Raw genomic sequence first — 24611 nt, forward strand, 5'->3', positions numbered from 1 at the left:
GGTTAGAAAGCTAAATGAAAATGATTTTTTTAGAAATCGTCAAAAGAACACGTAAGTAATGGTTCAAGTGGGAAAAGTGTTGGGACAAAAGTAGGTTTTGTACGACAGCCGGAAGAGGGGAAAGGATATGTTTTAGCCTGATGAATGGAATGATGGGTGGGTAATGGGAAACCACGACTTACCAAGGGATGAGTTTAAGCATAGGGGAGAAGATGAAGGAGTGTGGAGAAAAGAACTGGACTGATGCAGAAGATGAAGGAGGCCATGGAATAACCAAGAAAGATACACTGAGAACAACACCTGCAGGTAGATGTAGAGCTTTAGTACACAAAGAAGGAAAATTTTCAATGGAGAAGGAAAGGAGCTATTAGAGCACAGCATACATTTTCAAAGAAAGGGAGAACAGTGAGGTACTCGCCAGGAGCTTTTCTGGGTAACCTGGAAGGAGACAGGAAGGTTGCAGAAAATTACATAATTAGATATGAAAGATATACATTGGGACTTGCATTCTATTCTTCTAAGATCTTACAAGCCTGAATTACCTCCTATCACTGAGGGTTCGCCAGAATATAAAAGTAGAAAAAGCAGTGAGAAAAGATAATACAATGGTGGAGTAGACTGCAATCTTCCCTGTTTTGGAGACCATGACAGCCTAAATATTAGCTGAAGCCATCCAGCAAATGAAAGGTGGATGTCCCTATTTGACAGGGTTGCTTTGGAAACCTGGATTTAAATGAAAATAATTTAAACTACCCATGCTTATGCAGTCCTAGGAAAGGGATGGATTGGACTTACAAAGCCCTGCCTCCATCATTTCATCGTGTAACTGGCTCTGTGAGCACAGGAAACAGCAACTAACATCTCGAAGCAATCAGTAGTACTGCAAATAGCAAGTTCAAGGAAACGAAACACAGTTCATGGCACAACTTATATCTTAACCTGATATATGAGAGACTACTTGGTCAAGTAGGACATTTTCATTTTGGAAACTGTTACACATCATGGACTAAGGCTTGAAAGAGCAGTCAGTTTGCAGGGTCTGAGACAAACTCATTCAAACTTGACCTGTGCTGGCTTCTTGGGCAAGGGATGAATAATCCATAAAGAATTAAAAACATTTTTTGGCTGTGAATAAAAGCAGTAATGTACCAGTCAGTCCAGGACAACAAGTGAAAAACAATTCATATATTTCAGACACTTAAAGCATAGGAGATGCCACAAAACAGTCAAAAGTGTTAACCCCACTTAAAACCTTGTCAGGGAGCACTGTAAGGAGCTGCATTTGAAGTACCATAAATCTGCAAAATGTCTAATGTATCCTACTACGAGCTTTTTTTTGTGTTTTTTTTGTTTAACTATCACTTAGCTGTAGTATTACAAGATATTTTGTGTAGACCTGAAACTAAGAACTATATTAACTCAGGATTCCTTTTCAACGCTCTCTAGCTACGTTCCATTACCTCATCATAGCTTTTTATTGGATGCTATCCAGTGATTCAGTATTAGTGTCATAAATGCCGTTATGACATACGACATTTGTTATACTTGACAGCAGCATTCATTACTGTAAGCAATAGCAGCCAGACTGCATTTCCTTACAGTCGTTAGCCATTACTTGATGAGAGGTGAGAGTAATTTGGCAGCCGGTGGGAGCGGAGCAGCCCAAGGAAATGACACAGTGTGTTATCACCCGTGGTTCAATTGATGCCTTGTGTGTACATGTAGCCAGGAGAACTGCTGTTGACTTACAGCAATAAACACTTTTGTTATTATTTATGTTTTTTTTAAATAATGCCCAGAGGCTCCGCTGGGCAAGCTGTAAGAGTTCCTGCCCCAGTCGGTCTAAGGAGATAAGCTGAACAAAGTAGCGTTACCGCTTTCTATTGCAGCTGGAGAGCTGAGGCACAGGGAAATTAAATGACCCATACTGTCAGGGAATAAGGCAGTTATTGGAACTGATCTCCAAACTTGTCCTGCCTCTGCCTCAGCCACAACTCTGTTGATTCTCCACTAATGCTCTTGCGGGGTGTTCATGGATTTGTACATATAAAAGTTATTAGGTTCCTGCAGCAAATGTTCTTTGGTAATTAAAGTACTAAAGACCTAATTGTTTTTTCCTTCTTCTCTGTGAATAGAAGCCCTTGGAGCACCAATACAAACACTTAAAGCTGCATAAATAACCTATGGTATCTGGCAGCTTACCTGACTCACACCACGTGAAAGTATGTGCTTTGCTTATCACACTCTTACTTCTTGCAATTGGGGTTCCCTAAATCCATTGACCACGTGGTTTCTGTGGAGCCATGCCACGCTATGTGGTTCACTTGATCACTAGTAATAGCAGAGACTGCTACACCTCAGGGCAGCACCCTGATCTGGGGGCTATAGTATCCTTTTTTACCAGCTTTTAGTTGTTTTGTTTTTTTTTTTATACAAAGTGGAATGCTAAAACAGAAGTGATTCAAAAAGGACTATTCCGGGATAATTATTAGCTCAGGAAGCAGTTCTTTCAGCTGCACTGGGGGACAAGAGCAGAGCAGGAGCAGGAATACAGATACCCTCCTACTTGTGAAGTAAGTGCCATAAACGGTTAAAGGCTGTTGACTGTTCTGGTCTGATTTACTCTTGTCGTTCTTCTCTTGATTTCATTTCAATGTTGTGTCAAAGGAGTTTTGCATTACAGAAAACTTACTGCCCACTGAGTTCATCTGCTACGTTAGTATACCTACAGAAAAAAATGGTCTGGGTGTAGAGGGTTTATTTTAAGCAGTTAAAGAGTTTCACCTACGCCTGTCACTGAATAATTGTTACACCTACTACAGCTCCCCTCTCAAAAAACCCCAAACAAACAAACAAAGAAAAAAAGTCACAGAAGAAAGTTTAAGAAAAAACTACATAAGGCTTCATTTTACAAATACAACTCCATGGGTAAGCAAGCCAGCTAACCTCTACGATAGATTTATGCCAGCAGCATTTTCTAGCATGGGACTCCAAGGGCATAAAAGTCAGGATTTCATAGTAGTATAAGGCTAATGATTAAAGTATGTGTGATGGTAGTCACAGTAACAGCACTGAACAGGGAAGCACCCGCCTCTCTCTTAGGTGTTCTGACAGCCTGATATTAAAGACCTGCAAATGTCAGAAGATGTAGGAAATCAACTGGCCTCTTTGACAGATTTTACAGCATAGTGTTTGTGCTGTCAAGGCGGTGAATATGACAACCCTGAGAAATGACAGTAATAGGAATGTTTAGGTAAGAGAACAAGCCTAATAGAGATGCCGCTGTTGACAATAACATGCTTATGTTAAAAGCAGACTCTTTGTTTGAGCTTTTACTTGGAGAAGATTTTATTAAGCCCATTTTTCTACTTGGTTTTTTGTTTTGTTTTCAGAGTCTTCCTGTGTGTCTGTCTGTTTTAACTACCATGGTAAAATACTATTTAGTTGTAATGTGGAAGAAAGATAGAAGTCATTCTGTAATATGCTGTTTCACTTAAATTATCGTGATAGTGTAGGCAACATCTGAAGGCTGCACTGATTAGTATTAAAAATCACCATTTTTTTATCCTGCAAAGTTTATAAACAGACAAAAGAAACCAGCTTAAGAGTTGAGAGAGCTGAAGTTTGAGAAGATTAAGGACAGCGTTGAACCCATTTATCTGGCTACCTAAAAATGAGATAATTTGTTCACGCTAGTCACGGGGCTACCTCCGGAGTGAATGGAGAGTGGGGACCTGCAGAGCACATGTCATTCCACTCATCTCTTTCCAGTCACCATAGAAAATGCCCGGACAGCTAAGATAGACTGGGCATGGAAAAGTCAGGAGGGTAACCTCAGGCTAAGCTGGAGGCAGACACATCACAAACCAGGCTCAGCTTTCCCAGCCGCCTCACAGTGCTTTAACCAGCTCTGCATCAGCCTTCCTCTGCAGGGAGCATGGCGTAGGGAAGGATTTTGCTTGACAAAAACCAGAATCCACATACAGTAGATCATCCTCTAAGCTTGAAATAATAATGATAACAACAAACTAGCTTTCAGGACAAAACAGAAGTGTTTCCTGATCTTATTTGCTTAGAAAAGACTGAGGAGTGCAAGAAGCATTAGGAATCAACAGTGTTTACCCAGAGCTTGTGCTCTCATCTGGGCTTAGAAGAACACCAAACTTCTCTTTAAGAAGCACGTTCAAAGATAAAACATTTAGGCAGAAAATTGTGAGGTAAAGCAAGATAAATATTATTTTTCCTCAAAAGTGCTTTTTCTCTGAAGTAGTAATCTTCATGACTCCTGCTTGAACTCTAGAAGTAAACTGAAGTTTGGCTTCCAGGTCTGCAGAACCATGGGCAAACCCTTTTGTCTGAGTCCACCTTCATCTCAGGCTTTGATCACCTGCAGTGGTTATTAGCTGTGGTGGAAGAGCTGGCTCCTGGGGTCAAAAGATTTGTATGAAAAAGGAAGTGCTAATTACAGTCCATTTCAATAAGGTTAGAAATATAGCACAGACAAGTCTATTATCTCAGTTACTAGGATTACAAGACGTTGGCATTGCACACGATCTGCTTTGTTACCAAATGCTACTTAAATTATGGTTTGTTGCCACAGCATGAGAGTTGCACCAGATGATTAAGACTTGGGTTTAACAGAGGTCATTCCCTATGTAAGTTTGACTTTCAACGGTATTTAAGCACCTCGAGATGCATGCAGGTGCCTAGTTACATTTTCAGAAGCTCCGGTATACACAGGTCTGCCGGCAGTGCGAATTAGGGAATTTCTTTTGAAGATTTCTTTGAGGTGCCTGTTTGCAAGTTTTGAGTGCGATCTAATCTCACCCTGCCTCCGCTGTCTGAAAATGAGCTGTGTAGAGTCCCTCTGTAGTCAGTGCACAGAGACGATCGCCTGCCACAGCCTTCTAAAAGAGGCAGGGTGAGTTCCTCTGAAAAGGAAGGTTTTCTCACTGGTAGCTGCAGAAGGAGACCAGATGAACTAACTGCTCGTCTCGGGATGGCAAGGTTAGGTGAGATGAATCCCGCTCTGTGTCAAAAAACGATTACGCATTTGGTCATTCCTTTAGAGTTAATGGAAAGGATGATGTATATGCTGTCCAAGGGAAAAATAAATCATTGTTCACATCCTGGTCTCATCTTCTGTAACACAAGCATATCCATCTTATCGTTTGAGAAAGGAAGGAGGATCAAAGAGGCTTTAACTGAATGACTGCAGGCTGCCGAAAATAGAGAGTGGGGAAAAGAGAAAGAATAGAATATTAATAAAAAGGTTATCTTCTATTCTCTGAATGCTCTTAAAGCGGTGTTTCCATTAGTCAGAGCTATGCTCCTGCATATCTGGAATTCTTCTTGTCTTTACACATTGCTCAGCTTCACTGAATTCTTAAAAACGAGACGTACTCATACCTAAAAAAAACATACAGTTGCAGTCGAGTAGGAAGTTCGGAGGAAAGCAAGTTTTTGCACCCAAATCTGTATTCGGGGACCTCACTTGTAGCAGAAACTAGAATAAATTTCAATTTGTGGTGACAGCAGTTTTGCTGTGACTTAATTTTTCTAAGTTAGCCCGTCAGTAAGTTTTATTTTTCTTAATGAAAATTTTTATTTAACGTAAGTGCAACATTTCTTCCTTTCAGACTCTTGAAATACCAAGAAATCAGCTAATGTATTATGGAGTTAATATTACACACAGTACAGTACTGGATATACTGCTTCCAATATATATGTTTAACAGAAGAGAAAAGCTTGCTCTTCAGAATAAGATTTTAGTGTGAACCTTAACTGTGCTCTGGAGCATTTGCCATCACATAAAAAGTCCTCCAGAAAGTTTCTTTGTAAGCAGAGCTTCAGCTTGGCAGCTTCTGCAGATAATTTTATGGTGATTTATTCCTTTTTGGAGATCATCAGATGATACTGATCTTTACTCTTTTCTTCCATTGCTTTCCCTTCATACAGCATTTTAAAATCTGACATTTTTGTCGTGTTTTTGCCCTGGGCAGCACAAGCACTACACGCAACGACATTACTGATGTCACCTTCTCTGAAGTTTCTCGGCCAACAAGCGTTGAGGAGGTTATTGCGAGGCTCCAGGCAGCTCCCCGTTGGTGCAGCGTTGCTGAACCCATTCCCTTTTAATGGCGATAAAAAACCCAAGCACTGCCTTTTGGGATTTAAGATTTAGGAACAGCTCAGTGGCACCAAGGTCCCACACTCAGTAACAGTCCAAGGTTTTTTGCCAAAATGCCATCTGCCTTGTTCCTCAGCCTTTTTCTTCCTCCAGGTAGATTCACTTGGAAACGTAGACCTACATGTGCCCACATATAGCTACTCTAGGTAGCACTGAAAGCTAGACAAATGTGTTCCTATTGAATGCACAAAAATATTCTTCTTTGGTAGAAATTTTTGTGAAAAAGCCCCAGTCCTGAATAGAAGATGGAGATTGCTGTCCTTTTAGTCTCAATATATTATTTTTGAATATATTCTGAATATATTCAAGCATGCTTCATTAACACATCCAGAAAGATTCTGACATCTTGAAGACTCTGCTCCAAAAGTTTCTGCTTTAAATACTTTCTGGTTTGTTTTGAAAGTATTTTGAAAATCCCAAATGCTACCAAAAGGCCAGCTGAAATCTAATATAAACGAGCTCAAGTCCAGCTGAAAGGTAGCTTTACACTAATGGTCTGGGTCTAGAAATCCTTATAAAAAGGCTTTAAGTTCTTTTATATAAAGGATTTTCTTCTATCAGATAAACACTTTCTTTGCTCTGAGTAACTTTCTGGTGATTTTTTTTATTGAAAAAGGATTTGTTGAGTCCTGAGATCTGTTTAAGCTCTGGAAATAATGCCCCTTCACCTAGGTCACATTTTCCACACAGTAAGAAGTTAAGAGAAGTCCTCTTTTTCCATTGGCCAAACATTACTCCGCACCCTTACTCTTTTGAGGAAAATGGATAAGGCCATATCGTGCCACACACTCACTTCTCATCCGGGACAAATCTCTATACGCAGATTTTTAAAGATAACAACTGAATTTCTATTAGCACATTGCTTGGGTAATTTGAGTCTTTCTGTGTTCCGGGGAAATCACTTTCCACCTTTGTAAATGTCTGAGAAACTTCTCTGCACTTACTTTTCTGTTACTATCTTCTTGTAATACTTGGGTCTAGAAAACATGCATTATATGCCCCTACGCAGTCTATACAGCTGCCTTTCTCTTTAAAAGGTCTAACTGTTAGTGTACTGCTAAAAGCCAAATAAAAGTGGATTTGTTCATTATAAGACCTTGTGCTGTAACTCATTATTGCAATAATGAATCTCTTTGTGATGCCCTGATCCTGCCATCATTTCAGCACATGATTACACTGAATTGAATGACTTCACATGCATAAGGTGAGTCACGAGTTTAAGTGCATACTGAGATGAGTTAATTTTCCCTAATATACTTTGCCAAATCTCTGTCTATTTAAATACTTCTGAGAAAGGGAAAAAAAAAAAAAAAAGTCATTACATTAGAGAATGACAAAAGGATTTTATTTTGGTACCAATATATTAAAAACCTATATCAGCAGATTGTTGGACCTCTCCTCTTGTTCCCAGCTTGCCTTTTGGTCTCCATTAATGAGAATATTTAGTAAATTGCTGCAAGTGAATTACAACCTGCTCAAGATTTATTCTTCTACGCCCTCTCCCATCCAAGATCTAAATAAACACAGTGGGAAGACAAAGGGAGGAAGGCGTAGTCATTATTTCCAAGACAAGAACATTTAGGACATTTTATTCAGATTTGATAATGGAGAACTTACAACAACATCAAAAAGTGCATTCCTAAGAAAAACATAGTGTACATTTGGAAGACAAGAAATAATCGCTATATTTGTTGAAAGCTGTTTATAGAACAAAAAAAAAAAATGTACATCATCTATCATATGGTGAAATCAGTTGCTTGGTAAATAACATTCTGCTTGGTGTGACAGTAATGAAGAATTTTATCTACAGCCACTGCAATCATAGTTTGCAGCATCTGTTAAGCATTTTATTTACTCTTATTTAGACAAGCACACTAACATTTGCATGAAGAACCTTAGATAGTAGTGTTTGGCACCCTTTCCATCTGCCCTTCTACCCCTGTCAGAAAGGTTCCTCAAAATTACAGTTTTAGGCAAAAGTATAAACTGTGGGCCAGACCATGAGCGGGTGTAAAGCAGCTCAGCGCTTTCCTCCCATTTCCCAGGTAAGGATCCGAGCCCGTTCAGTTCACATGTGTCTGCAGCACAGGTGATGCCAACTCAGAAGATGGAGGTCACATAGCCACTGTCGTGCCATACCGTATTCAGACTGAGAAGCAAGTCATATTGGCTGGGGAGGGGGGGCACCGAAACAGCTCTGCTGCTCTAAATGCGCTCTATATGCCTGAAATCGTTTCCTGTGGGTGGCGGTATGTGGTACCTCTACATGGTGCAGGGCACAGACAAGACTTCAGACCCAAGTCCTCTCCTGCTGCCAGGATGCCCGTAAAACATTTAACTATGGGAAGGCAGGGTGATCACGGCTAATTAGGTTTATAATTATCTGTAGCCTTGTCGTCCCTATTTTCTATATTCCTTGTTGTGGTTGGTTGTTTTTTTCTTTAATTATACTTAGACTGCAGACTATCCAAGGCAGGGACTGGGCATTTTTGCCTCTTACATCTAACCTGAGAGGTGCCTCGTTCCTAGGAGACTTTCTAGGTTGAGTGATCATCATGATGATGCAAATGACTGCAGCTCCAATAATGACAAAAGATCTTAATTCAGAGGGAATGTAATCCATAAGGACTATGTATAATACTACCATGCAGAGAAATTCCTTTTAAAAAGGGAACAGGAAAGAAAATACGTTTGGTACAATGTGTTATATAAGGAATTAGTAGCCCTTGGTAAGTAAAGTTTCAAAAAAACCCTTCTCTTGAAATATATTCTATTGACTAACAATCGTGTGCCAAAATTAAGCTAAATTACATTTTGCCTATTCTTGAATAGAGTTTAAAAGTTCTGAGTAATGACATTGGATGAACCATTAATGTAAGTCCTTAAAATATAAGTAGTTTCTTGATACTTTCCACTTTGGGGCTTCTTTCTTTTAGAAAGCCCACACAACAAAACCAGATGCTGTTCTGCGTGCATAGGAGAAATCAATGGATGGGATCAATATTCCCTCCACAGGTAATAAATGCTGAGAAGCATTTCTGTCTATCTAAATTGATCCTAGAGAATTCTTTAAATTGGTTCTGATGTGTATAAAAATCATTTCCCTATTGATCAAAGCTTTTCTTTCTTTCTTTCTTTGATATGTTATTTCATCTCTGCCATCATTAATGGTCTCAGGCTTTTCCATGCAGTTATGATAAACAGAATTTCTTAAATCCATGCAAGATTATAATTTTAATGGAACAAGAAATAACTGGGTTCGTGTCTTTGAAGATGAATGCTTTGCTTACAGTTAGGCAGTGCAAGTATTTTTAAACTGGGAAAGTTACTGCATCTGAATTATTTACAAGAAAGCCTAAAATAACCGCTGTACTTTTATTAGAAGCGATTGTCCAAAAGCAGCACCTCGACTAGTCTGTTCGCCCTGGGAATAAGAGCTGCTGGACCAGAGAGGAGAGTTTTCGATCTCTCACTGTCCTTGTTCCGCTCTGTATCTGAGCAAAAGGGTTAATGTTTGCTGCTGAGTCTATGGAAAAAAATCAGTCTGAGATAGCAAACCGTGCTCGTTATCAGTATGAATGTCTCAGCCTAATACGCTACAGTAAGTTGTGGAGTTTGTGACTTTTGTTACCATATTATTTTATTAACATTGAAGCTGCTAGACTACTCTGGGAACATTAAGCGCTTGTCTGCTAAAACGGGAATTTTCAGAGTATTCAATAATTGAATGTTACATAATTTGCAAATGAATTTGCCTGAAGAAAAGTTGAATGCTTCGGTGTATCTATGAAGAGCTCGCCGATGAGGATTGGTGGTGGTTTGTTCGGACACAGCAGTGCGTGTACGTAGCAGTCCGCAACGTGAGCGGGATGGTTAGGTCTGTTGGAGCGTCCGCTCTGAAGAGGGCTCTGTTTCCAACTGTGTGAGAAATCAGCTGCTTGACAGCCTTTACAGTCGTGACTTGTTTGAAGATGAAATCTTAAGGCTTTGGCCAACATCATTTATTGACCATCAGAGCCTAATACCAGCAAACTGGTCTGCTTTTTAGGTGTTTCCAGTCCAAAGATGTCACTGTTTCCAGCTGTTTGAATGCACAAACCAGTAAAGCAGTGCTTAATGTGGTCTTGACAAGGTTTCATTCAAAATTAATTTTACAAAGAAGACCGTAATCGTGGCTGTGATTTCTGGTAGGCTCTTACGGAATATAAATTGTCAAATTGTCTTTTGAAAAATACAGGTTTTGTTCCCTCTACCCCAAGTAATTTGGTTCCATCAACCCAGCAAATTAATCTTGTCTAGTTTTGTCTTGTGAAGAAATGCAGTAACAAATTAGATTGCTTCAACATACCAGCAAGATTTTAAATTTACCCACCAGTTCAAATTAGGAGATGGATTTCATATTGTATTCACATGAGTGGCTTTGGTTTTGTTAGTATTTACATAGCAGCATAGGTATGCAAAGAGGAGAAAAAATATGTTGCTTACTTGTATGTAACATAACTGAGCTTCACTGAATGCAATAACTTTGATTTTAAGCTCATGTTTAGGTCAGTGTGGAAAGTCCAGTAAAATTACTTCTCTTTTTTTTTGCCAGATTCTTGCTTTTCACACTTTACGGCTATGGCCTTTCTTAGGTCCATAACTTCATGTACATTTGGAAAATTCAGAGGGCCGGATTTCCATACAAGAGAATTCATTTTAATTAGCCCATTCTCTAAAGCGGGGTACATGTCTGAAAAGTAATCGCATCTTTTGAGGTACTAATTGATTTTAGGGTTCAGTTCTGATCTCAAAACAATGTAGGGATATGGTTATAGTATCCGGAGTGGTTTTTCTAGAAGCGCATGAGTGATTGTTATTGTTTTATTAAGTACAAATGTATTTCCAGCCCAAACAACAGCACTGCATTTGTAATTAATCAATGCTTAAAACCAAGAGCATTGCCAGACTGGAAATGGCAGCCTGGCGAGGTAGCGCGCATGAGATTAGGAACAGAGTTTTTTCTCTGTAGGACACCTGGACTGGAAACCTACAACGGTAGCTCACTCAAATGCTGGGGGAAAAAAAGGGAGCTGAAGTGCACTGATGGCTCCGAGGAAATTCCGTTTCATCCAAGAAGAAAGGTGTGACTGTTCAGAAATACCACGTCCCGTGCTGCGCTGCTTCCGACAGCTTCTCCAGCTGCCTCGCAGCTCCCAGGTTAGCGGGGATTCAGACTTAGTATTTTGATGGAAACCCCGGGTTTCACCCCCACCACCTGGGTCGTAGTTTGGGGTCTGGCTCAGCTCTGGATTTCTCTGTGGGTCCCCAGGGAGGGAAAAAATCAGTGATACCATGGGCTGACGGAAGCTTGAGGTTTGCATACGGAGAAAGCATGATCAGCCACGTACGTTTTAGTGCGCAAATAGTTCTTTCTAGGGTAAGTTGTCATCCCTTTTAATGATTCCTTGCACAGAAGCTGTTTATACCTTTCATTGCCTTTGCTCCCTTTCTCTCTCTACCTTTTCTAACTCACTGCATCCTGTTTGAAGCAAGTGACCAGATGGTCAGGGCTTATGTTATTCTAAGGACATAATAGGGGTACAGCAGAAAAATTAGTACCTATGTTCTAGCAATGGGCAACAGCAAATCAGCTGTAATTAGTGTAAAGGCTGCTACTGTAGGGTCTCTTTGTCGTGGCAATGTGTTTTCTCATGACTTCTTTCTGCTAGTTTGAGGAAGAAGGATCTCCTAAGCAGAAACTGTTAATTTCAATGCAAATCAGCCTAACTGCTGAGTTCAGTGAGTTTGCTTAGACCAGCCTCACCTGACAGTTTAGTCAAAGGTAGGAAAAAAACATTATCTCCAGGCTTTTATCTTCCTCTGAGTGTTTTATCAAAGTGCCTTTGTTAGTGCACAAGTAAGTATCCTTCATAAAAACAGAGCTTTGCATGACAATTATGTAATAGTTTTTGTTTGCTTTCCTAATTGGAGAACATTTTGAAAGAGCAATAAAACACAATTTGTTCCCTCTTTCCAAAATGAAACATCTTCTTTTGGAAGGAAGGAGGGAGTAAATTTACATTATAATGAGCAAACTGTTATGAGTGCGTAGATCAATGTTGACATAAAGGGTGACGGAAATGAGATGTTCTCATTTTGTGCCTTCCTCTCCCCTTTTGCTCCCTCTCGCACGCATTCGCCTGTGCATCCTGCTGCGACCGAGCGAGGAAGTGGCTGCAGTCATAGTCAATGAGAGTAACACATCGTAACTCAGCTAACAAAAATTCATATGAAATTATTTATTCCTCACCAGGGCTGCCTCGTACACCTAAACCCTTTCCCCAGTGAGTACTGGTGATGAAGTCACGTGCAGTTTACTGTTGCACCTCCTAGCTAGTTGTTTTTTATTGTCCTTCTCTGTTTGCCTATTGGTTTTGTCATTTCCCCATACTGCCAGAATATTGACGTGGACTGACCGGATGAGAGTGCTGTTGTTTTGCTTCAGGCATATGACTTACCTATAGCAAAGAGTTTAGAAAACTGAAGCGCTGGGGTCTGCCCCCTCCCTGCTGCCAAACCAGGGGGGAGCGGGGGGTGGGTGAATTAGACATCGAAGGTGTTATCTCAGTTATCAGTCTGTCCTGCCCTTGCTTTCTGGAAGTGAGCTGCAGTTGTCCAAATTTTTTCTCCTTCCCATCCCTCTCTCTTTGTAACGAGTGGGTTCGTTACTGGTTTTGAGAAGCTAAAAGTGACATTAACCCCCTGCCCAGCTGTTGCGGTGTCAAGGCTCCAGGCAAAATGGCATTTGTTTGGCTCCTAGAGAAGTCATGCCAGCGATTGCCTGGAGAGTCTGGCTGCAAGCGAAATCCATATGCAATGCTTCTGTCAGCAAAGACTTGCTGGAAGAGAGTTTATAATAAATATTCACATCTGCTGCTTTGGACACTCTAATCCATCCTACAGATCTTTGCTGTGTCAGGCTTTGTTCTAGACGAAGAAGCCGGGTACTTATAAAGGTTTGCAAATAGGGCATATTTATCATGGTTAGCTCTACTTTCTAGTTCCCTTCCTTGCACAAATATCCATGACCACGCTAAGCATAACTTGTGATTAAATACTCTCAGTGCATTTGTAAGATGTTTTTTACACTATGTTTTTCCTTTGATAAATGGAGGAAATGGCAGTTGTTTACTTCCCGGGCTGTCAAATAAAGCCATTGGATCTCGATGAGCAGAGCGGAGAACATTATTGTTATGAATTAGTTTGAATGGACGGACAATATATTCCCTGGATAAACCATACATCATATAGGCACGCCCAAGGCCCTGTGGCTTGCACATTATTGAAATTGGGACAGATTCCTCCATACTAACTTCTGTTGGGCAATACGTTCCCATTGGCTACGTGGCGAATAATCTGAATGACTAAAAATAGCAAAATATCTCCTGTTTTTCATAATCTTCCCCAAAATGATGACCTCGGCGCCAGATTGACTTTGTCAGTGTCAATATTAATTATTCCTCTGCTGGTGATGTCTTTGCTTTCTGAGAGAAAATCCTGATACATAAAAAGAGCTGTAATCATTTGGAGGGTATATTGAACTTGCTTCTAATAGAAAAAGGCCAAGATCATGACTGGCAGTGCAATGATCCCGTTGTTGGGAGGACCACATCGGCTTCAAAATGTATTGATTTTTTTTTTTTTTTGGTACGTGAAACTCATGATTATTATAGTAATTTCTAAAAGGAAAGAGTCTTTATCTGGTGGCTGGATAAGTAAAAGGTGCTTCAAACATACCACTTACCAGCTCCTAACACTGCTTTTATTTAAGCAGGAAGATAATAAATGTATAAACACATTCTGCCTCCTTGAGAACGATGAAAACTGAGTCTGTTTGGTTTGTAAATGAACACTCCTGAGAACCTTTTTTAAGTTTTCTCCCCTCCCCCCCCCCCCCCCCCCACTGTTAGACCCAATTCTATACTAGCCATTTCATTATGGTTGTTTTTTCCATAAGGATATAAGGGAGCAAGGCATTCAGTTCAATTAGGTGCCTAACCTCCTTGAAATTCAGCGGAAAACCCACATCTTCATTTCTTACAGAGCTGTACAAGAAAAGCAGCGTTAAGAGCATGACTGGATGTTGATACCTCCAGGTATCAGAAAAGCACCTACTTCTCCAGTGCTCAGTCGGCGTGTCAGAATCTGGCCCTAAATAATTGTATCCAAATATAAGTAAAACAGTTGTGCTCCTAATGAGTAGCATGCCGGGGTCTCCAGGTTCGCTTAATCACTCCAAAATCCAATCTCATTATTATGGATCTGTCCAACTTACTGGTAATTTATCTCAGAAAACAGGAGTATGCATGGGTGTCTAAGGCAACGATCCCAAAACTCGCAGCGCCGCCCTCTTGCTTTGCCTTTGCAAACCTCGATAACTTTCCTCTGAATTTCAGGTCGTATCGTGGCTCTGGCGAGCAGCGATGGATCCATTAAGGTTCCGCAACTTGAGTTTTGGGCAGCTCTCCAGCCTGCGGGGCCGCGGCGGCGAAGCGCACAGCGTTCTCTTCGGTCACACGGCAGAGCAGCTGCTTTCCGGGGATGCTGTCGGTAGGGTTTGTCTCTGGACCTGGGGACCAGCGCGCTGCTTAACGTAAACCTTAATATCAAAGCGTTATGGGGAAAAAAAAAAAAAAAAATGGTTTGCCAACACAGCAGGAGGGCTCAGTGAAGTGTTTGCGTAGTTAATGTTTGCAGTGGGAATAATCGCCCGAAAGGAGTATTATTCTGCATTTCATCCAAATAAAAACCCCAATTTCTCCCTCTTTCTGTAGACACTGTGTTTTGTTTTGTTTTTTTTTTTTTTCCGAACATCAACAATCTCTTTTGGTGGTTTCTGGAGAAATAGCTTTACAATGACGCCTAATGACAGAGCAGCCGAATTGCAAGGAGATCGATTTTTAATGTAACACAACACGAGACAGCAGAGCTGGGCGCCCCTTCCCCCCCCCCCCCCCCCGCCCCGTGCCAGCCTGTGGGAAGATGTGAACTTTTAATAATGCGGCCACGGGGGATTTTCTTCCCCGCAGCAAACGCTCCGGACGCCGCCAGGGCAGGAGGAACCAGCCGGAGTTGGGCAGAGCGGCGCTGAGGGCGGCCGGGCCGCTCCAGCCGGTGGCGACGGAGCTGCGGGCGGGGAAGCGGCGCTGCCCGGGACGCGCGGCGGCCGTCTGAGCCGGGGCCGCCCCCGCGGAAACACCGCCGCCCGCGGGGTGGGGGGTGGGGGAGGAAAAGCGCGCCGCTCCGCGCCATGGCGCGCCCGCGTTGAGGCCCGCGGCGCCTGGGATTTTATCCCTCCCCTTTTTTTATTTTTTTCCCCTTTAAAAAAAAATATATATAATAATTATAATAATAATAATAGGTAGAGAGCGCGGAGCTGCGCGGCCCGGCGCGGGCATGCCCGGCTCCCGGGCCGGGGAGTCCCCGCAGGGGAGCGGGGGCTGCCCGCCCGCCGGCCGCGGGGCTCCTCCGCCCTCCCTCTGCCGCCTGCCGCCAGCCTAACCAGCCCCCTCTCCCCCCCCTTCCCCTCCCCGCCGTGGCAAATCTTGACTCGCAAGAGATCCGCTGGGCATAGGGAGGGGATATAGATGTGGTGGGTTGTTTTTTTTTTTTCTCGACCCCCCCCTCCCCTTCCCCCCCAACCCAACACCGGAGGAGATGCAGCCCAAGTTCGCCGCGATGACTGCGCTGCTGGCATCGGGGTTTCTCCGCGGCATCCCTGCCTCTGGACCGCCTCGCCGCTGCTCGCTTTGAATCCTCAACACTGGGTTAAAGCTTAATTCTCATGTTGTGGTCGCTGGGCTGCCGCTTTCCCGTGTTTTGCGATGGGAGGTGGAGGAAAAGGGATTGTCCGTGAGTCAACACTGAAAATGTGATTAAGAGGAACTGCTTTCACTAATCTGTTTTTAACCTTTTAGTCCATGTTGGCCTGTGACCCCTTTCAGCTTTCAGATCGAGCCTGATTAGGTAAGTGTAAATTATTCACTTGGGGTGAGGGAAGGCGGATGGAAACGTTTTGCTCAGACTTACCTATGATCCTGGCCCCTCTCATGATGAGAAATGATAAGAAAGTTCAGCTGTAAACTAATTCTGAGCTGAGCAGCATTTGTTTACTTGTTGAAATCTGTCCGTGCAAGACGTCTGCAGTCTGTCTGATTTCCAGGATCGCCGCTGAGCCGAGTGCTTGTGAGTTGCTGTGGGACATCTCAGATGCTGTAGAAAAATATACAGTGGTCTTATTTATGATCCTTGGAGAACTTTTTGTTTTACAATTTGGAAAGCTTCCTCATCAAACTTCAACAGATTCTCCTGATTGTTTCACATTTCCTCAGACATGATTTACTTCATTTGCTTCTGCTTGCTTTATTTTTTCCCCTAAATGTCCACCAATCTGCAATGTTGCAGCCTACCTGTAGCATTTAAGTGGGCAAGATTCTCTGCTCTGTGGGTACGTAAAGCAGCCGTATCCGCATAAATCACTTGATTTCCAAACAGCATGCTACAATAGATGTTGCTGATAGTAGTAACAGGGTGCATAGTCCTTGTGATGGAAACATAGCTAGTACTTCAATTAAGAAGATATCTTTTGAATTTGATAAAGCTTGTGTAATATCCGGTGTCTCCCTCTGTTGTGGCTTTGCAAAAACTGCTTTGTCAACAGGATCCCTTAGCTGCTTCTCTAGGATTAAAGCTTTCTCCTCCTGCTGCTGCTTTTTTGCTTCAATTAAGGGAGAATCAATTGCTGAACATCTGCAGTCCACCAAAAATCCTGATACATATCAAATATCTCCCAGAGGGGTGGAGGGGGAGTGCGTGTTTGCCTGTGTGTGTGTAGGTTAATGCATGTTTATCTATACGGTGTGTATCTGTGTGTGCACACTATGGAACGGAGGAAGAGAAGGAATGACACGCATATCCAAACAGTCCATTTTTGGTTTGTGCCAGCAACTACCTCCGTCGTTGCTCAATCCATGTAATGCTAATATTTCATCTCATTTAAAAGTTTCCTGTAACACTTTGCCCAGTTCTCTTAAGAGGGGTAAGAAACCATTTTGCTGCTGGGGCTGCGCTGGCTGTTGGCTGGTGTGCGGGCAGGACGGTGTGTTGGTGGCAGTGATGTGGCACCGCGGGCAGCCAATAGCACACCCAGGACACACACACACGGAGTCTTCTCCTGGAGCTGACTCTCCTGAGGGCAGTGCAAAGCTCCTCTCCCTCTCTGGGTCAGTCCTCGGCTCCACCGCTTCAGCAGAGCCCTCCAAAGGTGAGGCCATGCTGCATCGCTCCCAAAGTTTTAGAAAGGCTCCAGCTTAATCAGACAAACACATTTCAGCGTCTCTGTGCATTACACAGGCATTTGACATCCTGCTCCCTGCGTTTCTCGCTGGGAATTACTGAAATGCTGAATAATGGAGAAGGTGAATAACATCTTTGCTTCTCTTGGGATTATATGTAGCTACCACAGGCTGGGCTGTCGGTAGCCCAGGTAGTCCCTCTTCCTCCCTGGAAATGGTGTATATAAAATTCTGTGCTATTGCACCTCACAGACTGAGTATAACCCAGTACCATCTTTCATGTTGGACACAGATCTACCTACAGAGTACGCTTATCTCATTTTTCAACTGGGGTTTCCCAGCTCAGTTTAATGAAGGGGGCTGTGCACCATATGTAGCACAGAGGGACAGTGGCCACAGCAGGAGGTTCAGAGCATGCTAAAACTTTGGTTCAAATCTCTCTGAGCTGCCCATCACCATGCGATTTTTCAGGCAGCTAGTTTAATTTGTGGTGCATCAGAAAACTGAACTGCATGAATGAGGAAAGTAAAAATTGGATGATTCTGTAAGCCACCATTTCTATAGAGTTATTTTGTGGGCATATGCACAGAGGCATGTGTGTCTAATTTATGTATTTCATATGCTTTATTCTCTGTAACAATAATTGAGAAGAGGCTTAAGTCAAATGAAACGGTGACAGTTATCTGTGCAGTTTGAAAGCACTGATTTATTCTTGTGTGCTGGTTGAAACTATGGCCTTTAAAAGTCAATATTCCTTAGAATTTTGAGCTTGTTCTCACTTAAAAATATTTGTTTTCAGACCACAACACTAGTCTCCCTATGGAAGCAGCTGTTTCTATCTGGCATTGAAATCCCATGGAGAAGCTGAGAAGGGGGATGGCTCTTCATATCCATGAAGCCTGGATACTTCTGTTTGTAATCCCTGCTTTGGTCACTCCAGCTGCCATCAATCATGAAGACTACCCTGCTGATGAAGGGGACCAGACCTCCAGCAATGACAATCTGATCTTTGATGACTACCGAGGGAAGGGCTGTGTGGATGACAGTGGCTTTGTGTACAAACTGGGAGAACGTTTTTTCCCGGGACATTCCAACTGTCCCTGTGTCTGTACTGAGGATGGACCTGTTTGTGACCAACCAGAATGCCCTAAAATCCACCCAAAGTGTACAAAAGTGGAACACAATGGGTGCTGTCCAGAATGCAAAGAAGTGAAAAACTTTTGTGAATATCATGGGAAAAATTACAAAATCTTGGAGGAATTTAAGGTATGAAACCCTTTCTTCAGTATTTAATATTAATATGCTCTAGGAATCGTATTTCTGTTGGGGACTCTCAAAGGCACTCATTATTTGCTTATTGCTGTTAGTCGATGCTAAAGCTGAAGTCCTTTCTAGCTGTGGTGCAGGTCTGGCTAATGTAAAAGCTGCCACCTTCCCCCTCTGTGCACTCACTGAGGGCCAATATTCAAAAGCCGCCGTGTGGAATGCCGACCCTCTGAATCTGCTGCTCCAGACAACCTCCTTCTTTGCCTGTAGCATGAATCAGGTTGGACTACCAATGGTTCCTGTAAAGACAGTGGTAAACCAATACTGAGTGCTTTTTAAGAACCCCTTTTCCAATTTGGATAGCAAAAATTGATGCCGTGGTACTGAGAGTTGTTACTCATAATTGTATGAGAATGCAAGTAAGTAGATTGCAAGCTATATTTAATATTTTCATTTCAACTGTGATAAGGCTGTCTAGAATGGCAGAAGATGAATTCCTAGGCAGATGACCATCTCAAGTAATGAGAAGTATGGGTTTGAATTGTAACGATTGAGTTCCTATTAGGAATATTGTAAAGAAATCCTTCTGGAGTATATCTTAAAAATAGGACCAGATTTTCAAAAGCCATTACCCTTCACACAACCTACATCTCTCATTCTCGTGAGTTTGATTGCATGTTTTCAAGTCGGCTAAGGAGAACAGCATTTTACAATGAAGACCAGTGTCTGTAAAGGCAATAGGTATACACAAGTTTGTTCTCCCAGGTCACGTGGCTTTAAGATTCATACCTCCACAATTAACGACAGCCTATAACTCTTCATGGCTGTATGCCTGATCTCATTATACGCGTGCCAATTTATTTTCTTTTCTGACAATGAAAATAATTCCATATAGGTCTGCGTACTTTGCAAGCTCTCGGTAACATAGATCACAATTTCCTTTTTCCCGGGTATTATTTTCAGTGAAAGTAGTGTTTAGTTCCTTTCTTCTATCATGGGTGGTTTATGTTCATCTTTTTCTGTCCGTCTGTAACTGCAATCACTCAGTATGGGCAAGACAGTTTAATGTCATAGGCACAAAGCAAAATAAATATATGGGGAGCATCTCCTTGAGGGCCATCGTGATCAACCTGTTCTCTGCCTTGCTTTGCTGAGGAAAGTGAAGATGCCGATCTTCTGAACTGCTTAAATAACAATTTCTTCTTGCCCTAGGAAGGCTGAGCCCAACTTCATCCCGCAATCATGCTTCAGTGGTCCCATTTTGACTGCTGTGTTGTCAGGTGATGAAGTGTCCCACCTAGGTGTAATCCTGACACATGGTCAGGTTCTTACGTGAGAGTTAGATGGACTCTTTTTGGAGAGACTTTAGGAAGGAGAAAGTTATATGGGCTCTTTTCGGAGAGATTTCAGTGGGAGAATAATGAGATGGATCCATTAAAGTATCTTTTGCACGTGAATGAAGTACAAAAGAACTAATAACTTTTCCTGAAAGAAATATTGCACCCTGGTAATGGATTAAGTGATAGAGAAACAGAATTTAGGGGAGAAAGGCTATTAGAGAGAGTTAGAGTAATCTGGTTCGTCGTTTGCTGTGTTCAAAATCTGTGGGGTATCGTGTGGAAAGTGAAATTCCAGTATGCTCTGAGAAAACAAAGCAGAGATGGTGGCACGCCACTCTCACACACAGTAACCTTCAGTCCAGGACTAATGTGAGAGACTTCAGACTTAATTTAATTAACAGTCGAGCCTTTGACCTGGACCTGTGTTTTGCTGAGAGCTCTATACCTTGTGGAGTAGGGCAGAAACCCATTTTTTTGAGATCTATGTGTTTACCTAGGATAAATAGTGAAATTATTTTTTTCCTCTAAGTAGTGGAAAGAGATTCAGGCAATAGAAGATTACTGTGCACTTCCTGGAGTGTTTTAGGGGGGAAAAATGGAGCACCTCTGAACTATGAGTTTATAAATGCTATAGGAAAGACGGAACTTCAAGATTCAGGAGACTGCTGCTATGAGGTGAAATCTTGACTTCATTGGAGCATCCAGGCATTTTGCAGTTTACTTCAGCAGAACAAAGATTTTACCTGCTCTCTCCACAGATGAAATTCTGAGCAGTTCATAAGTTTTGCAGGCTCTGAGCTCTGCTCTTCCCTCTTCCTGTTGAATTTATAAGGTCTTCAAACTTTCTCAAGTCCATTCGACACACACTGAAGTCAAAGAGGAGAGACTTTCTCCAGTCGTTCTGACTCAAAGGCAGCTTTCAGTGGAAATGGAGGCACTGTTTTATGTGGGCTCGTAACCTTTTCACCCACTTGATTTACTTTTGCTAATACGTAGGTTCCAAATCATCATCCGTAGAAGTGCTCAACGCTGCTTAGTTACAACTGAAATTAGCCTCCATTTAAATATCTTTTGCAAGTGTGTGTCTGTGTGTGCACACAAACATTCATACTTGCTCTAATAGTTTTACCAGGACTGATTCATCATGTAGAAATTTCAACTGCCTGATCTTTTCACAAATTAGGATACTTTTTTCTTCTCTAGGAATTTTTTTTTTTTTCTAGGATATCAAAATCTATGAGAGGTATCCATTTGGCAGAATTTTCCTGTCTTGTTTCTAGGTTTCTGTTTAGGTTTGGGATGAGCAATTCAAATGTGATTTAATCTCTTTTTTTTTCTTACCACTGTCAGTAACTGTGACTATCTCAGGGTAAAAGAGTAGTTATAAAGACCCATTTCTTGAATATTTAGCTTTCTTCTAGGGAACTGATCTTATACCTCTGATTTTTTTGACTCATAGGAATCATAAGTGCATATTATAAACATGAAAACAAGCCATTTAGCTTAGACAGCTGTCCAAATATTTATGCTTGTGCCCCTAAATCATTAACACGTACAAATGAAATGCTGAACTGAAGTTCAATTGTAAAGCTAAATTCATTAGTAGTTTTTCTTGTATCCTTTAGTAAAAACTTGTGTCCCTGACAGATGGTTTAGTAACCCTGTGTAGCATCTTCATAGCTCTATAATGGGTCCTGGGAGATCTTTGTGGGTTTTGGACCCCAGCTGCCCATACAGAGCCTGCCTCATTCCTCTGGTTTGCCTGGGACTTACCCCCAACTTCAGCTGAGGCTGCGGTTCCACCTGAAAATGCCCACAGGAAAGGTCAGCACAGTCTCCCTAATGCGAATCAAGATCCGACTCAAATACGTTTAATACGTAGATTGCTGCCCACCGTTCAGGAGTTTGACTGCTGTGGAGCAGTGCGCAGGAGAAGGGAGAGGTCTGGGGGCTTTTACTGGGATCCCTCTATCTCTTTCCCAACTTCATTTTCCAATTCCCCCGTTGTTGGCCTTGAATCTGGTCTCTCGGGTCTCCTCGGGTCCCTCTCAGAGGCTGATGCGGGGTGACGGGCAGCTGCGGTGGCTGCAGGGAAGGTGTGAAGGACGCTGCAAGTCTCAGGCATTTTCTCTGTTTTCTCCAGAGGGATCTGTCGGGGGCTCTCGGGGTCACTTAGCAGCTTGCTTTTTCCCCCACACATCAGCCGTGTTTTGATTTCAGTCCTGGAGGTTAAGGTCTGAGTCCCAAGCGCTCCGCGCTCGCCTGTAGTAGCAGAGGTCTTTCAGGGAGGTTGTTAACCCTCCCCTTTCTTCCTGGGGAGAGAAAACAAGCAAATAACAACTCAGAGAGCAGTCTCAGTTATTGAAAGTACACATGGTTGTGTTTTAAATTAATGTCCACAGACAGCAGCTTATGTAAACTTCAGGAGACAGTGTACCACCAGCGTGATGGATGTTCATTGGCAGCTTATGGAGAAATCGTGCAAATGTCAGTGAGACAACAGTTTTCGTAAGTGCTGATTAGTTTTTACTTTCTTGCGTAATTTACTGACAGAAAAGCACATGCCTACCCGGATTTAAGAAATTCGTTTTATGGCAGGATTTAAGGTACGTTTGTAGCGAGTTAGGAGCCATTTGAAAAGGATTAGGTTGTCAGTTTGAAAAGTCCATAATTAATTCCAAACTTCCCAGATCTCTCATCAGCCAATATAGGCATACCCAGAATAACCTTCTTCCTATGGACCTGTATGAATCTCTGGCAAAATACCATGGCTAGGAAATGAACGATCCATTCACAAGAGGTTGTCAAGCTGACATCTTGAAACGTTCTCTTAATTTTAGACCCTACAGGCAGGAACTGCTCCCTGTGCCTGCAGAAGAGTGAATCCCTGTGACATGGTTTTTGGTAGCCTGGTGCCACCCTTCTCAAAGTCAATGGCAGATATTTTCACAGTCATTAAAGTATGTCTATTTGCCGGGCAGGACATTGGGTGAGTTGTCCTTTGGGTGGGAACACGAGAGGTTTCGGCATCACAACTCGGCCTTCCTGGTAATATTCATGTCAGAAGAGCAGCTTCAACCTGCAGTTGTGAACCTGAGCTTGGTAACAGCTCTGAGCATCAAGGACTTTTCTTGGGTGCACATCAGTGGCTGCCCTGCATTCTGCCAAGCACAGAGCTGCAATTTCTTCTGCCAGTACTGAACCTCTGTTGCTGCCTTTCATCTGCCTGCCGGTCCCAATGACCTCTCCACCTCCTTGTCCTCTCCCCTTCCACCTTCACTGCTCCCAAACCCGTTCTTACTCAAAAAGTCCACAGATGATGCCCAAGCACAACTGTGGAGGGATGGAGAACAAACCTTGCCCTTGGGCAAGTGAAAAAAAAAGCCAGGAAAAGGGAAATTGTAACTTCATTCTAGGGCAGAAATGTCCGCTGACTTGAAAAGAGCCAGGATTTCACTGCTGGAGTTCTACTTTATTTTTCTTTTCCATGCTTCCTGCCACTATATCTTAAGTTCATTGCTTTGTTTTGTCCGCAAATCGTCTGTAATCCTTCAGCTGGGGCTTCTGTATCTCGCTGACTTTATGTCTTCTCGAGCAGCACTTTGCACAGTAGGGATCGCAGCCCTAACAGGGATCTTCAGGGTTTAATCAGAATCCAAAATAAATGAGGGACTATATGAGCATAGCATTATCTTATACTAATTCTCATCTCATTATGGAAACCTTTACTTTGGAATAGCGGCACCTCCTTCTCCTTTGTTAATGCTCTTTAAAAATGTTTTATTAATGCAATTATCTCAATATAACTTAACAAAATAAGACCTCTCATCAAAAGGTATTAGCACATGCAAGAGTGTATTCAGCTGCTATCCTGGGATCTTTCAGTCCCTGAAATGCAGCGTGTCCATTCTGGAACTGGAAAAAAGGAGGCAATGAAATCGAAAAGTGATTCCCCACCCCCAGAACCATGGCCAGAAATAGAAATTAAGTGGTGCAAGCTACAGCCTGACTCTGACCACTGGTTACCCAGCCTGGGAGTGCAACCTTATCAAATATGAATGAAACACTCGGGACGTTCCCGGAGCATTAATGATGGGATGATGCTGTTAGGTGAAAAACAGCAGTTTATTGCAGCCCTGGGTTGAAAAGGAAGGTGAGGGGGAGAAGCGTGCAACCATCCGGTGCCTGGTGAGGTGCAGTGGGCTGCTCTGAGAGTCCCTCAGCCCTGCCCAGGTGTATTGACCTGTCCAGCTGCAGGTTTGGAGTGTGGATGCTGCGGTTTATGTCCGCGTGAGAGAACAAAGATACATCTTAAATCTGAGGAGCTTCATTAGGCCGCTAGAAAAACAAAGTGGGGAGGAAAGGAAGATTCTTTACGGAGTTTTCTCCTCTGTAATATGAGTGTTCAGTTTCCTGGTGGATCTTGGAGAGCACTCAAATCCTGGCAAGCTAAGCGTCACAAGAACTAGCATTATTAAA

At 42.4% G+C, this 24611-nt stretch overlaps 2 protein-coding genes across 2 annotated transcripts in view; both read left to right on the forward strand.

Annotated features, from left to right (window-relative positions):
• SPAG16 (sperm associated antigen 16) overlaps positions 1 to 15406 on the forward strand; it is a gene marked incomplete at both ends in the record, with an annotated part of 451795 nt that extends 436389 nt beyond the window's left edge. The window contains 2 exon segments of the mRNA XM_082484005.1: positions 14629 to 14782; positions 15262 to 15406. Coding sequence (XP_082340131.1) covers positions 14629 to 14782; positions 15262 to 15406 — 299 coding nt within the window.
• Positions 15407 to 18381: 2975 nt separating this feature from the next.
• Positions 18382 to 24611, forward strand: part of VWC2L (von Willebrand factor C domain containing 2 like) — a gene marked incomplete at both ends in the record, with an annotated part of 50933 nt that continues 44703 nt past the window's right edge. The window contains one exon of the mRNA XM_082484278.1: positions 18382 to 18792. Coding sequence (XP_082340404.1) covers positions 18382 to 18792 — 411 coding nt within the window. The remainder of the gene's footprint in view (positions 18793 to 24611) is intronic.

The sequence above is a fragment of the Vanellus vanellus genome, assembly GCF_965231255.1.
Source record: "Vanellus vanellus genome assembly, chromosome: 5".
Lineage (NCBI taxonomy): Eukaryota > Metazoa > Chordata > Aves > Charadriiformes > Charadriidae > Vanellus > Vanellus vanellus.